Source organism: Serinus canaria, chromosome 12 (assembly GCF_022539315.1).
Source record: "Serinus canaria isolate serCan28SL12 chromosome 12, serCan2020, whole genome shotgun sequence".
Classification (NCBI taxonomy): Eukaryota; Metazoa; Chordata; class Aves; order Passeriformes; family Fringillidae; genus Serinus; species Serinus canaria.
This window is the reverse complement of record NC_066326.1, coordinates 19,472,427-19,488,108: the sequence shown is the minus strand read 5'-3', so window position 1 is coordinate 19,488,108 and position 15,682 is coordinate 19,472,427. Positions and strand designations below refer to the sequence as shown.

At 43.5% G+C, this 15,682-nt stretch overlaps 1 protein-coding gene across 3 annotated transcripts in view; it reads left to right on the top strand.

Moving 5' to 3' along the window:
- Positions 1–15,682, top strand: part of NUP210 (nucleoporin 210) — a 48,380-nt gene that overhangs the window by 16,210 nt on the left and 16,488 nt on the right. For all 3 annotated transcript variants that reach the window (XM_018914921.3, XM_050979502.1, XM_030228078.2), the window contains exons 12-22: positions 2,680–2,835; positions 4,146–4,344; positions 4,924–5,069; positions 5,971–6,192; positions 7,394–7,570; positions 8,530–8,722; positions 8,989–9,095; positions 11,253–11,357; positions 11,484–11,585; positions 14,236–14,364; positions 15,018–15,145. In XM_018914921.3, the coding sequence (XP_018770466.1) occupies positions 2,680–2,835; positions 4,146–4,344; positions 4,924–5,069; positions 5,971–6,192; positions 7,394–7,570; positions 8,530–8,722; positions 8,989–9,095; positions 11,253–11,357; positions 11,484–11,585; positions 14,236–14,364; positions 15,018–15,145 (1,664 nt within the window). The remainder of the gene's footprint in view (positions 1–2,679; positions 2,836–4,145; positions 4,345–4,923; positions 5,070–5,970; positions 6,193–7,393; positions 7,571–8,529; positions 8,723–8,988; positions 9,096–11,252; positions 11,358–11,483; positions 11,586–14,235; positions 14,365–15,017; positions 15,146–15,682) is intronic.

The window sequence follows — 15,682 nt, the reverse complement described above, 5'->3', positions numbered from 1 at the left end:
CAGGAAAAACAAATAAAATAAGAATTGTTTTTCTTTTCTCTGAAGCCTCTTGCTGCCTTTCAGCTTCCCAAGAAAAAAACTCTAAGCGAAAGAATAATTTTTAAAAAATGTGAATACCCTAGGAATTAATACACAGTTCAAAAAAAAGCACCAAGAAACCAACAAGTATAAAAAACTCTACTGACTTCCACCTCTTGTCTTCCCTTCCTCTCTCCCTCCTGCATGCACCACCCACCTATGCCTGGAATGGTTTGGAATTCCAGGAGCATCCTATATGCAAAGATCCACAGCAATCATTAGAGGCTGCCCTTTGCTGGCAAGGATGGGAAATATGAATGGGAGTGTGAAGTGACTGCAAAAAGGGCATGACAAGATTAATTAGCAGCCCTCTGCCAGCTTTGGACATTAGTATTCCTCACTGGCCACACACCTCGTGCTCCTAATACCAAGTTCCAGGGAGGCAAGGGCCACAGCTCATTTACAGAAGGGATGATTTCCATGTTTACTAGATGTGTCTTTGCTTCCAAGCTGTCAGTTATTCCTTATGCTTCATGAAGCAAATGGTTTTTGTTCCAGGATCCAGTATCTCTAGTCTAAGTAGGGAAAAGAAAGTTGTGCTTTCTCAGCCCAGACTTTTATCCCAGGCCGGTGATACCCAGACCCTGCACTCAGGTGTTGGATGCACAACTCCTACCTCTCCCTTTTAGCATAAAGTGGTGCTCAGTTTTGGATCTGTGTTAAGTAAACCATATCCAAATAGGCAGCAGGACACTTGGTGCCAGGCTATTCTCCCAGGTAACAAGGGACAGGATGAGAGGAAACAGCCTCATATTTGGATTGGATGTTAGACAAAATTGTTTCACAGGAAGAGTTGTCAAACTCTGGCACAGGCTGCCCACGGCAGTGGTGGAGTCGCCATCCCTGGAAGGGCTCAAAAATCATGGAGTGTGGCACCTGAGGGCGTGGTTCAGTGGTGATAATCTCAGAGGTCTTTTCCAGCCTTGCTCATTCAGTGACTCCATGGAGAGAATCAGTCTCACTGGATTAAACTGCATTCTCCAGTGGAAATCCAGGGACAGCTCCATTGAGTTAAGCCCTGCATTTCTACTTGTCTGTTCTGTGGGATTAGTTTGATTTGCTTCATGCTATTCCTGACCACACCAGCAGAGTGTGGTAAAAATTCTTAGTATGAAATCTGCTTTTCAGTACTTCATAATTCTGCTGGAGTTTTCCCAGTAAGGGAGAGGAAATGTAGTTTTGTTTCCTACCTCTCTCACAGTTCTCATCTTATCTTGCATATATAATGAAGTATTTCACTAGAGAACATTCCTTCATAGTACTGCAATAATTGTGTCGCTGTTCTTACTTTACTCTGATCTTCTTATATAAAAACATAGAAACTTTTTTCTCCCAAGATTTAAATTTTGCTGAAACTGCGACCTTTCTTCTGGTCTCTCCATTCTACAATACCACTGGTCAACAGCATACACACAGCTCAGCTGTTCCTGCCTCTCCATCAGAGTTTGCCTCCCACTCCATAGCTTCAGTCAGGCTATTTCAAATGGATGAATAAAGTTTTTCTGAAAATAAATGGAAAGAGATTTTTGGATCTAGCCAAATTCTGTTTATAGCTGAAGTAACTCCCTCCAGATGGTATCAGAATGCCTGGCAGGTTTTCCTTTGGCAGCTGTCTGGTTTGTTGGGGGTTGCTTTGTTCATATTTGTGCTAATGAGGTGGTTTCTTTTGCCTTCCTGCAGTGCACGTGTGAGAGGTGCAGTGCCAGCTCAGTGAGGCTGAGCACATGGAGATTCCTGGGGAGGGCAGTGCTCACAGTAGCAGTGTGGAGCTCCCTGCCAGGCTCTAGGTATGGATGAGGCTGCAGGGGAAGCTACTTTACCCTTCCTCTCCTCTGTGCAGACTGACTGCCAAAGAGAGGAAAATGTAGTGAGGTGTCTGGGGTTTATGGCAGGGACCCTCATGAGGCTTCATGCAGTTGCTAAGAATTGGGTATTTCTGTTTTATGTTTTCTACTCATCTCCCTGTTTCAACTAAAATACCTTCACAAATATGCTGAGCTCTTGGATCCTTTTAGCCTTTCTCACCTCATCCCATGCATCTCCTGTAACACACCACTACCTATTTATTAATTTGTCTGTGTCCTCCTTTAATCAGGTTGTGCACGTGTTCAGAGGAAGGAAGAAGGGAAATGACCCTCCTCTTCATTTGCTTTTTGTTCTCTTTCCCTGGTAAAAATTACTAGCTAAGCTCCTGCATAATTTAGATTTGTTTGTTTTCCACACTGTCCCTCTAGACAAGATTTATCACATTGTTAACTTTTAATGATGAAATAGGTTAAAGGAAATGCCGAGGAAGTTAAAGACATTAAAACAATATACATTAAAAAACAGCTCCAGTGTTCACCTGTGTTTTACTCTCATGGAACTTTTGACATTTGTTTTGGCATGTGAAAGAAGCTGAAATTAAAAGGAATGAAGCGTAGAAATCTTATGTCTCTCTTGCTTATTAAGTTCTGAGATGTTAATTTCTTTGTATGTCCCGTTCTCAGTGCATTCCTGGCTTTCATGCAAAATATCCAAAGGCAAGATATCCAAAACTGTGGAATGTGAGAGCCACGTACTTGATTAAATGTTTGAAAGATTTTTCCCTCTGTATTTCAGGCTCAGGGTGGAAGTGGCAACTTCAGCTGGTCCTCTTCTAACCAGGCAGTAGCCACAGTGACAGTCAAAGGAGTGATGACCACAGGGAGTGATCCTGGGCTCAGCATTATTCAGGCACTTGACATGCGGAATCCACTGCATTATGGAGAAATGAAGGTAAGAGATTCATTGTTCAGTGATTGTTCTTGAACATGGCTTTTGGGAACAGCCAAGGCACTGAGAATGCCATAGGCATTCCCCTTCCACTTCCTGCCCTGTGGCAGGTTAAGGGAATAGTTTCAGTTTGTGCTTTAGGGAATCAAACACTGTCCGGTGCATTAACTGTATTCCCATTTTTTCCCTTTCCTGATCTCCTTGGCAAGTCTTTTTCCCTGTTGGAAGTTTTAAGTGCAAGAAGGAAATGGTAATTGACTCCAGGCCTGGCCATCTAAGCGGACAAACCAAACTAAAAATTCATTCTGTAGGGTGATAGGGCGGTGTTCTCCTTTGATACCAAAGGGTGGCAGTTGTTATCAGGATGTGCAAGGAAATTTCTGTCTGGAGAAGTAACTGAAGTGAGCCCAGTGCTGCAGACTGACTGCAGATACCTGAGCTGGCCAAGAAAAAACAGTATTTTAGGAAAATTAGGAGAAAATGGCAATGAAAAACATATCTCCCAAGAGGAATTTTGTGGTGTCTCTGCAGACCATCCCCTGTTCTTCAGTCATGGTGATCAGTGTGTGTTGTGGAGTGAGGAGAATGCAGGAACAGTACATCTGGTGGCCCTAAAGAGAGGGGTGTGACATTAATTAAAATCTGTTCAGAATTTGGCTTACACACTTGCTCTGAAATAGTTCTCTGAACAATCCAGGATGCTGCTTTTTAGCAGTGCAACAGTTACCAGCTGGAGACACAGGAATGAAGATTTTTTTTTTTCAGCTAAAACTTCTTATCCTTAAACATAAGTCAAAGCCTGAAGACAGAAAGAAGCCTTCTGTCCATGTGAGCTTTCAGAGCAGTGTATTGCACAATCTGAATAGGTTATTTTTGATTCCCTTTCTTCCTGTGTTAGGAGCTGCTTTCTTTGTGGAACAGCTCTTCAGAGTTCTGTTTACTGTCCTCAGTGAACAAGTTTTTCATAGTAGTAGTTTTAGGAGTAGTTAATCCACACAGATTACAGCTTTAACTCTCTCCCATATGGTTTGGTATCCTCAAGCCAGTTGCAGAAGATTAAATAGTTAAAGATACTGCAAATAAAAGCTTTGATCACAGTGATTGCTATGAAATCTGTGGTCTGAGGTGGATTCTTTAATGCATGCTAAACCTCTCCCAGCTGGTGATGGTACCTCCTGGAGATAGCACACAACTTAGTCCACACTTCAAAGTCTGTAAAGCAGAAGAGAGAGGGAGTTTCAGCAGCAGCAGTAGAAGGGAGGCTCACCAAGCTGCTGTGGGAGCAGAGCATTGACCCAGACCTGTCCTTGCAGGTGTACGTGAGCGAGCCCAGTGCCATGGAGTTCACCCCCTGCCAGGTGGAGGCATACGTGGGGCAGGTGCTGGAGCTGCCCCTGAGGATCAGTGGCTGGACCAGCGTGGACAGGGGGGAACTGCTCCCCATGAGCGACTGCTCACAGCTGGAGCTGGCAGTGGAGCTGGAGAGCCCCGGCGTGTTCAGCCCACTTGAAGGTGGGCCAACTCCCTCCCTGGGTTGGAAGTTAAACTGTTGACAGGTCACACCTCTCCCAAGTCACCAAGTCACACTTCTCCCTTAAAGCACTGATTCATAGCTCTGTACAGTATCCCCACAGAAGTGCCAAACCTCAGAGCGGGGGGGTCCAAGTAGTTTTATTTTGAGGATGTATTTGCTTTTTTATGCAGAATGGTTTGAGTTGGAGAGACCTTACAAGCTCATCCAGTCCCACCCCCTGCAATGGGGAAGGATGTCTTTCACCTGTCCCAGGCTGCTCCACGCCCTGTCCAGCCTGGGCACAGCCAGGGATCCAGGGGCAGCCACTGGTTCTCCGGGCACCCTGTGCCAGAGCCCTCTCAGTCAAGAATTCTTTCCCAGTATGCTGTCTAAACCTTCTTTCTTTCAGTTTGATGCCATTCTCCCTTGTCCTGTCCCTACATGTGCTTGTAATAAGTTGTCTCCATCTTTCTAGTAGGCTTCCTTCAAACAGCTGTGTTGAATTTGATGAACATGATGAACATGCCTGGGCATTTCTTTCCAAATAAGCTCTTGTATATTTTTAATTTATCTGACAGGAAGACTTAAGCCAACTGCTGATTTTTGCACTGGAGTGCAAGTGAAGGCTGAATTTCAGGGGTACACCAGGCTAGTGGTTGTGTACACCCACGGGCACGTGCGCCTCAGTGCCAGCATCACCATCGCCGCCTATCTCCCACTGAGAGTGAGTCTGCTTCCTCTGCTCCTGGAGAGATCCAGGGTCCAGCACTGGAACACCTTCACATGACAGGGAACTGGTTGTGTAAGAAATAGGTTTGAAAAACCGAGGTGGGTGGGTTTACATTCCACCACTGGCTAGTTCAGTGAAGAAAATGTGAAAGAAGCTGAGTCCGGGGTCAATAGGCAGAAATACAGAAGAGGCTGCTTTGTTACCTCATCTGCAGAGGCCTAGCACTGACTGCAGGGTGAAGTCTGAGTATTTCACCATAGCTTTCCCTCAATAGGGAAAAAATGTTAGTGCAAATCCCACAGATTTATGGTTATAATAATGTAATATGATGTTATGAAATACAAACTGGAAATGGTTTTTGTGGACTAAATGTCAGGTTAATTGTTGTGGTGGTGAGCAGCCCAGGCTGTCCCAGGGATGCACATAAGTGCAGAATTGGTAGATAGGTTTGAAGTAAAACTTGTGTAGGAGACTAACTATATACACAGAACTGTTCTGGAGAGAGCACTGTGAAGTGAAAGTACAATGTGACATAATTTCATTTTTTTTAAACACTTATTTAAAAGTGTAGCAAAATACTATCTCTCTGTGCTCAGAAGAATATATTAAGGGTCTCCCTTTTGCTGTAATTCTTCGTGAGAGAGATGTGATTAGAATGCAGCTAAAACATGTCTTTGGATCCATGGCTTCCTTTGAATCTAATCCAGCTGGACAGAATCCTTGTGGATTTTGGTGCAGCTCTGTTTTTCACTAAGTGTGCTAACAAACCACTGCATGGCAGAAATCACAGCCTTATCCAAGTATAGCTGTTCCATTCAGAAGGAAATTTATTTTGCAGAGCACAACCAAACGGTGTAAACAGATGACTAATTTTTAATTAATTAATTGATTACAGGCTATCGATCCACCATCTGTCACTTTAGTGACTCTGGGTTCCTCTAAGGATATGTTGTTTGAAGGAGGACCGAGGCCGTGGGTCCAAGAACCTTCCAAGTTCTTCAGGAACGTTGCTGCTGAGGATGCAGAAAGCATTGCTCTGTCTTTACTTGAACCTCCCACACCTCGAAACAACAACCAGCACTGGGTTAGGGTGCTGTGCAGGAGCCTGGGAGAGCAGGTGGGTACCAGAAGGGCTCGCTGTTGCCCTCCATCAGGCACTGAGAACTGGCTCCTGACAGGTTTGTGGTGCCATATGCCTGTTAGGTAGCTAGATGCTTTTATAATGAGCCAGTAAAGAACTTGGGTAAGTACATTGTTTATGCATTATGGTGCAGATTTTAGAGTGAGCATTTCACAACATTATGTTAAAAAGTGGTTTATGATGGGTTTATTGCACCATAAACCCAAGTTGTGGAAGCCTTATATTGTGGGATGCATTGAACATCCTGATTAGTGCAGGTTCAGTTTGCACGAACAGGATCAGAGCAGAAGGTTACTGAGCAGGCTGACTCCTCTGTCTGACCTGCTCCTCTTAACTGTGTTACCTTCCAGTGCAGAATAAACAGTAATTCTGTTTCTTCTAACAAATGGCAGCCGCAGGAATTGACTGCTCTGCTCTCTGTGCAGCCTTGGTGAGCATGGCCGTGCTCCTTCTCCAACTGATTTTGTTCTCACCACCACACAGAAGTGATTTCTCCTGCTGTACTCACCCTCCTCAGCTCATGAAGCTTTTAGCCTCGATGTAATGTTTTCCTCCTGCAATTCTGCAAGGCCTAAGCATTTTGGTTGGGCTGCCAAGTTCCACTGATTTCCTCAGTGGGCACTTAGCAAAGTGGAGCTGTTTCTGTAAGTGCGCATTCAAAAGGAACTGGCCTTGGTGGTGATGTGCTGGTCTGTGCAAGGCTGGCTGTCCCCAGCACCAGTGCATGGGGGGATGGAGAGATGACCAGAGCTGCCTCAGCCTTCTCTGGTTTTGTATTCACTTCACTTTGCTGAAGGCTAAGAAAGGAGTGGAAAATAAAAGATGAGGTGTTTTTAAACACACTGAAGTGACTATAAATGTTGCCTTTGGGCTGTTCTGTTCTCACTCTGCAAGAACACCTGGTGTTTCCTTTTTCGATTACAAGAGATTTGTTGTTTGAATCAAATTTGATAGTAATGAACATGAACACCTAGGAAGAGCTCCCAGGAACAGTATTTTCATAGAGATAAAGACCTGTTCTTGAAATATGCTCCCCCTTTTACATCTTGTGTCTTAATACTGCTGTAAATCCCCAAGAATTGTATTTTTGCTTTTCATTCTGATATCACAGTGTAACTGAGACCTGTGGAAATACAGCACGCCTGAACTCAACTCTTTCCTCATTTGCTGTTTTCAGGTTATTATAACCTTAACAGTTGGGAACAGCCCCACAGTCACCAACCCTTTCCCAGTGGTTGAGCCTGCTGTGGTGAAGTTTGTCTGTGCTGTCCCCTCCCGGCTGACTTTGGTTCCTGTTTATGGTAGCCCTCAGCTGGATCTCTCCTGCCCTTTGCTCCAGCAGAACAAGCAAGTGGTAAGTCTGGGAAGTGGCAGGAGAGGAAAGTGTTCTTACAGCTGAAAAATCAGTGTTTGAGCTCCATGTGTGAAATAAAGCGTCTGAGCTGCTGCAAGAGAGCTGTGGCCACGCTGGTGCCCTTGGGAGCTCCTGCACACAGCAGGCTGGGGGGGTCCTGCAGTAAATGGACAATGGATATGTGTACATTATCAGGCATAAAGAACTTTGCTGTTCTGTTTTGATTCCTAATGGGTGTTGTCACATGTTGGCTGCTGAGTAAACCACATTTTGTCAGGTTAATATTCCCAGGCAAATGTAAAAGTCATCCTCCTTCCCTGAAATGAATCATTTTAAAGAGCTTCTATGTAATAACAAGAGGAGAAGGAGATTGTTGTGTTTTATTAGCCACCTCAGAGCTCACCTGCTTTTCTTGCTCCATTATGTGTCAGCCTGCCTTGGTGCACTGCTGTTGCTAATGCATTTCACCAGAGCAACATCAGAATTTTGAGCTTTAACAAACAGCAGTGTTTGTCATAATTTGTTTGTATTCTAAAAACAATTTTGTTGAGCTGTGGTTCAATTTTGTTGTTGTTGGTTTGGGGTTGTTTGTTTGTTTAAACGTAATTCCCTGGCTAAAAAAACCCCAAATCCATGGTCTAGTAAAACCCCCTTAGAATTCAGAGATTCACAGAATGCTCTGAGTTGGGAGGGACCCACAAGGGTCATGGAGTCCAACTCTAAATGGCCCATCGAGGACTTGAACCCACCTGGTGTAAGCAGCTCTGTGCTCTGACCAGCTGAGATAATCTCAGGGCTGTTGGGGCACATCTTAGTGCCTTGCACTGATGGCTCCTTTTAATGAATATTTCTCATGTATTGATGTTGTAACAAACCTCATGGAACTCAGCATGCATTTCCTTTAATGATTAAAAAATCCTGTTGTATCTGTTCAGTTCAAAACATTCCTTCTTTTTCAGGTCCCTGTTTCCAATTACCGCAATCCAATGCTGGATTTGGCTGCCTATGACCAGCAAGGCAGGAAATTTGATAACTTCAGCTCTCTTAGTGTTGTGTGGGAATCCACAAATAAGGCCATTGCTCGTATTGAGCTGGAGCTGCCAATGGAGCTGACTCTGAAGGAAGAGGGCAATGGTCAGAAGAAAATGCATGGTATGAGTGGGTTGAAATGAGCATTTCATTGTTTGAAGGGCAGGATTAAATCTGTTTGGCAATGTCTCAGCTTGATTAAAGAAGTTACTTTAATCTGCAGTCATACTTCAGCTTAACATCAATGTGCATTTTTTATTGTGTGCTATTAGAGGAGAAAAAAGGAACCAAGTCCAATGCCTAGAGCCTGTCTTGAGAGAGAAAGTTCTTGCCTGATGAGAATGATCCTAGAGGAACTGAGTGTATTTTTCATCTTTATTGCATTCTAGGCTTACAAACTGTGGTGGTTGACCGTGAGTTTGGAGCTGCTGCCATCTCTGCCACTGCCACTGGGTTCCAGCAGCCCCACCTGAAGGCAGCCAGAGCCAAAATGCCGGTAACAGCACCTGGGGGGTTGCCATTTCCCTGTGGTTAATGCCCAGTGTTCTGCTGGCTTTATTTCCTCCACACACAGCACTGTACAAACGAGGCAGCTCCCTGGTGGAGTCTGGTTCATTCTGCAGAGGTTTGATACTGGTTTGTGGTTTTCCTGCTTTCCTCTGCACTAGGTGCTGCTACCCATATCAGATCTGTCCAAGTCCTTGGGATTTTTTAACCATCTGAGCAAGGGCAGTACAGAAAAGTATTTCAGTTGGTTTTATTTAAGTTTAGGGCTTTTTAATGAATTGGTGAATCTCTGCTGCTTGTCCTTCACTAAAGCAGCCATGTGCTTTGTGCAGCTGTCACTGGGGAAAACTAATGGATTATTGCCCCTGCAAATCTGGGTGGGAAAGTTCTGCATGAGCAAAGCAAAAGCTGACTGATTCCTCATATGGACCATATGTTAGTCTGAGCTCTGACTAATGCTCTCTTTTTTTTTCCTGAGATTCTCCTCCATTGTACAATGCCAGCCATAAGCCCAGGCTCTCATTTTACAAGTCATTAGCCACTCCCTGAAATACTTTGTGTGTAGATACTCAACCTAGTGAAGGAAAACAGCAAAAGGTAGTGATGATGAACAAAGAGGGCAGGTGTAAACAGATGGCAGTTTTCTGTTTATGTCACTTTTGTAAGCTGAATATAAGGGCAGTTTTCAGCCTGTGGAACAACCTGACATGTGTAATAACTGATTCTGAAAATATTCTTCTTCCTAACTGGAATTCCTACTTAATCTTGTTAAACAAGATTTAAGTGGGTTTGAGCTATATGCAGTACCTTGAAAACTGACTTGAGGCAAAAAGTAAAATATGCAATGAGAGGTTACAGGATTTAAGCAAAACAGGTAGCAGATGGGCACCAGTAATGTGAAATACCCTGTGGGCCACGTTCTTCTCAGCATGGCCCAGGTGTGGCATCTGCTTAGTAAATTCTTTGAGAGGTGATCTGTTTTGCCACTTGGTTCTTGACTTTTCTCTGAGGTTTCCGCTCTTCTCCTGTTGGGAAGTGTGGTGTAGATGCATTTCCCCTGAAGAATTTGACTACAGCTCAGTGAGAATTACTGTAGAGACACAGTTACTTTGCTACTAAAGTTATTTGGTTGTGTCTCTTCTTTTTTCTCTTAAAAATTGAGCTGTATTGTGGATACTTGATGTTCTACAATCATTTTGTAGTTCACTGTGCTCTGCTTTGTTAAACCAATATTACATTCTTTCTTTCTTCTAGAAATAATTAGTAAAGCAAATGCTCTAAACTTTGCCTTGAATTGAGAGGACACTGGAGTTCTCTAAAGTTCTATTCTCTGTGTTTAAATTTGGGAGGACTCTGGTAGCTGTAGATGCCAGTCCTGCTGCACTTTTTGGGCTCATGAGTTGTTTTTTTCAAATGGGGTGACCTGGCTGCATTTTTCAAGTCCATCAGCAATGGGCTGCTCTGTTCTGCTTTCAAACCTGCCCATTCTCCTTTCTTGCAGCCAAAAACACAAACAAAAATCTAGTAGATGGGATATTAAGATGTCTTGACTGTTGTTCCACGTTTAAGTGGAGCACCCTATTATGTCATTAGGGAAAGATGACATCCTTTCTACATCAAGGAAATAATTCTACTAAGGAGGTGGAATGGGTACAGAGTAGTGAGTTCCTCTAGAAACCTTTTTCCTTTTCTGAGCTAATGTTGTCCTGAGTGAGTGATTAAACCTGCATTTGGTTCAGTGTTCATGCACTTAGATTTAAGGAAGAATTTCTCTTGGTGGCCTGCTAAGAAGAATCATGAAATGATGAGTTAGAGCTAGAAAACTTTGTGTGTTTGCCTTATCATTCTGTATGAACTTAGGCCATGGCTCAGAGATAATATCCTGTTTATGCTTGTCAGACATCCTTCACTGATCCTGCAGTCCTGGGCCCTTGTCCTCTGCCTTGGCCAGGAGTGCAGAACAGACCAGCCCTGAAGTTGCCCTTCCCTGTGCAGGATGAGTGACTGAGCCCTCTGGATCTTGTGGGCATCTCATCCCTCAGCCTGTGCTCTGAGCTTTGGCTGCCTGCTTTAAACATCCTGCCTGCACACACTGCTCTGGCAGTGCTGTGCCTCTTTGCTGTAACTGCTGCCATTGTTCTTGCAGCATGAAGCTGTTCTCCCAGGGCCTGCCACCATTGAATTGATGCTCGTGGAAGATGTGAAGGTGAGCCCCACTGGGCTCTCCATCTACAACCACCCTGACATCCAGGTGAGGAGTTCTCTGCTGCTTTCCTCCTGCAGGGAGGAAAACATCACACATTACAGAAGGTGTGGGAGGAGACAGCTTTACTAGAAAGATACAGTCTTAATCCTGGATGCTTTTCTGGTTTTGCAGGCAGAACTTCTCATCCAACAAGGCTCTGGATATTTTTTCATTAATACTAGTGTGCCAAATATTGTAAGAGTGATACATGAGGAGACTCAAGGCATTGCTTTGGTGAGTGAAGTATTTTGTGGTTTTACATCTTTTTGGCAACCAGGTTATTGTTCTGCAGCTTCAGCACTCCTGGGCATTTTGCAGCAGGTGTGGATAGGAGGCAGCAGCTGCGTTTTGGATCTGTTTGCCTGTCACAGTTGTGCTTCAGGCAGGGGATCTTTGCACTGGCACCTTCAGGTGTAGTCTCAGGTACAGGAAATAGTTTCATTACAGCTGTGATGCATTTGTGTTTTCTTATAAGATAAAAGCCAGTTCCAAGTGCTTCACCCATTACAACTTTGCAGTAAATTGTTTGTGATTTCACAAACACACCACAAAGAATAACATGACAGAATTATTCAGAAGCTACACATACGATGAATTGGTTTCCAAAGTAATACTGGAGTATTTGCTGTGGGCCAGTAGATCTGGAGGCTTCAAATTCTTCTGTCCTATAGTGCTGTTTCAGGGTACTTTTTAATCACAGTATTGCTTCCTGATTTTGTGAATGAATTCAAGAGTTTATTCTGATCTCCATATGAAGTTTCTAATGCACTTTTCCCCTAGAAGATGTCACTAAAGTGAAGGTATGCTTGACTTCATCAGGCCCAGGATATGAAATGCATTCTGCAGTGAACACCAGTAAAATTGTGTGTTTGCATTGCTGCTTTCATTAGGCAAGAACTTGAAATGAAACAAGTTGCTCTAAAGAGTGTTTTTTATAAATGTATAATTTACAGATTTACCTTTTAAGAAGTTATGCTGATAAAGTTAGTGAAATAACAATAACTAATCTGGAAATTAGACTATCAAAAGAATTTGTGAAACATTTTGATTGTCTCTAACTGTTACAAATGTGAGGTGGGAATATTTTTTCCAACTAGGCATAGAGGTGAGAAAAAAGTAGAAGAGATGAGGAGTTTTTTGTACATAGTACACTGTTCAAACTCTTAATAGTTTTTTAGTCAGGTCTCCCTGATGGGTTTAACTGATGAACATGAGATAGGTTCAGTGCTCTTGTCTGGAATTCAGGAGTGGAGCAGTGACAACAAGATAGGCTTTGTGAAGTGTAGGAGGAGATTTAACTGCCTGTCATGTTAAAGGAGAGGAAAGTCCACTTTAGACACTTTTTTTTTTTTTTAAATGCAGCCCCACACACATTTGGCAGGTTTGTTAGCCCTGTGTGCTGTGTTTGGGTTAAATCCCAGTACCAGCCCTGGATTTTTCCATGGAAGCAGCAGAAGGGCCTGGGAAATCAGCAGGCTCTGTCAGGCTGCTGACATGGCAGGTACCAGTGCAGCCAAGTTGACAGAGGATGAGTAAACTCTTCTGAGAAACTAAATTCAAGTGATCTGGAGCAGGGATTCCCAGACTTTCCAATGGGGCTGCCAAGGAGGAATTCTGTACCTCTCCCTCTGGTTTTGACACAGCTTCTCTGGGCATGGGTGGGTGGTAGCAGGGGAGGAGTGAAGAGTGGTCACCAGTGCAATATCCCTGGATACGGAGAGCCCTGGACACCTAATGGGAGAGGAGAACAGCAGAGGTGGCTGAGACAGGAAGCATTTTAAAAGTTCCAGTGCTTGTCTGCTTTTTCTGGTCTCCCAGCCCAGGTGAGCTCCATTCCAGCTCACTCCCCTGCCACATCTGCCCAGCCCCTCTAGTAGCCATCCTCTCTGGGAACTGCTGCTGTTCTGGAAGCTGACCTTTATTAAAACTTCACATCCCTTTCTATTTTGAGGCAGAAACAGGAGTAGTGCTCTCACAGAACAAAATGTCAGCTTTCCCCACTGCTCTGCTGCTGAGTCCTGTGGTGCTGCTGGGCAGTGCTGAGAGTTCACTGAACTCCTTTGCACTGGGGGGGCCTGGCCATCTCCCCTTGTTCAGAGTTCAGAGCACACAACAGGACACCCAGCTTCACTGCTGTCCCTGGCCAAAGGGAGGAGAACAGCTGGGATTGTCCTGAGGTCTGTGACAAGGTCAGGAGTTGCAGGAGAACTGCAGAGCTGATGTGAGCAGGGTGTGGGTGCCTGGCCTTGGGAGAGGGGACTTTGGGATGGGTGCTTAGCTCTGAGGCCTCGTGTTTGTGACCAGAGGTCTCTTTCTTCATTGTTTTATTCTCTTTATCTCTTAAGAAGTGTAACATTCTCTTTCTTTAAAATTAATGGAATAATAGTTTTATTAAAGAAACCCCTGATCTGTCAGTTGTCCTCTTACTTGCCAGGATCTACCACCAGGTTTTGGCTGCTCAGATGAAAAGCAATGACAGTAGATTACAAATCTTACAGGAAGCAATACCAATGCTTTTACAGGCTTTTGTCCTTGTTGTTTTTTTTTCCTTATCACTTTGGTTTTCACTCTACTAAGAAGAGTTTTGTTCTAAATGATTTGTATGTTTTTTCTCCTGATGGTGGGAGAGTAACAGGATGCCAGACTGTTCCAGATGAAGAGCTCTTAATTCCCTTGGTGCCTGGGGGCTGTTTGCACTAGCTCTGTAGCATGATACTTTTTACATACATTTTACAGCTTGATTTTTATTTTGGTGGAAGAATTCTCTGTGTCTAAGCTTGGAGATTTCTGCATCCAACTGCTTCTGCCCTGAAAGTGATACAAATTTTGTCCTCTGAACAACAGAAAAGAAGTGCTAAAATGCAGTTTTCTTTTGGCATTGCAGGTGCAGCCTCTGCTCCCAGGATCAGTGACTGTAATGATTCATGACCTGTGTCTGGCTTTCCCTGCCCCAGCTGAGGCTGAAATTCATGTGTCTGATATCCGGGAATTGTACGTGCGAGTTGTTGACAAGGTCAGTGCCTTGGAAGCAGCATTAGGAGCTGCCCTGACTCCCTGTGCTGGTCCTGAACACAGAGATCAGACATGGACAAGATGCTACAACAGAGAAACAACTACAGTCTCCCTGTGTCTCTGTTCCTCCCTCCCAAATTTATCCCTTTAGGTTATAAGTGTCTCAGAGTATCAGGTATCTGTTCATGTTCTGTGTGGCAGCAATCTCAACTTTTGCATTTACACAGCAATATTAATCCATAATTTATATGGACATACTCATTTACATTTCCTCCTGTTTAAAGTGCATGTGAGCAATTCTTTTAGGAGTAAGTTTTGCCCCAAGGTCATTTTCCATCTGTCAGGTTTTAAAACTGAACAGAAAAAAGTCCAGCTCATTGCTCTTGCCAGCTTGGGTATGCCTTAAACAAAAGAAGTGTTGATATTTCTGGATGTTTTAATTATGCCCTTGCCAGCTGAAGGACCTGAGTTCATTCATTTCATTTGACACTAACTGTAGCTGGCAGGGAGTAGTCTTTAAAATCAGTGCTAGTCTAACCTTGGGGCTCTGTCTCCACTACCCTACTACAAGTGTAATACAAAATAAAATGAAAATGTTTATGCTAATAAATAGGAGTGGTTTGAATGCAGAATGACTGGATGTGTCTGTTTCAGGTGGAGATTGGAAAAACAGTTAAGGCTTATGTCAGAGTTCTGGATGATTCAAAGAAACCTTTTCCAGCAAAATACTTCCCAGTCATGGATCTCAGTCTCAGAGCAGCATCTCAGCTTGTCTCACTTGTGTAAGTTAATGGATTTTTAAAATTAATCTGTGAGTAAGAATTGGCAAAAAATTAATAAAGGTATTAGGTTAAAGACATGGTAATGCACAATGGCTGAGATTCTATTTATTTTATTTTTGTGAAGTCTTAATTACGTGGTAAAAGGCTAAAGGTTATTATTTTTGAGAGACATTGCCTGAACTAACAAACAGCCTTAATATAGCTGGCTGATGAAAGAGTCTGCATTCCTCCCATGTGATGACTGATGAAGCTTTGTGCATCTTGGAAGCTGACTTGCCAAATAGTGTCAGGTGAAGAGTGCTGTGTGAAGGCACATCTGATGTTATCAAACTCATTGTGTCTATGGCTTGTTTCATTTTCATTTCAGGTATTTAATGTTACAATAAAGCACAGGTTGCAAAGAGCCATTGTGTGTAAAAATGTGATAATTTCCTTAACTTTGCTTCAGACAGAGTCACTTAGCCTTGTGGTAAAAGTGCTGGGCACTAAATGAGTCCTTTGCTTTGCTATTTGTATTTTGGTCAGTAATTTATTATC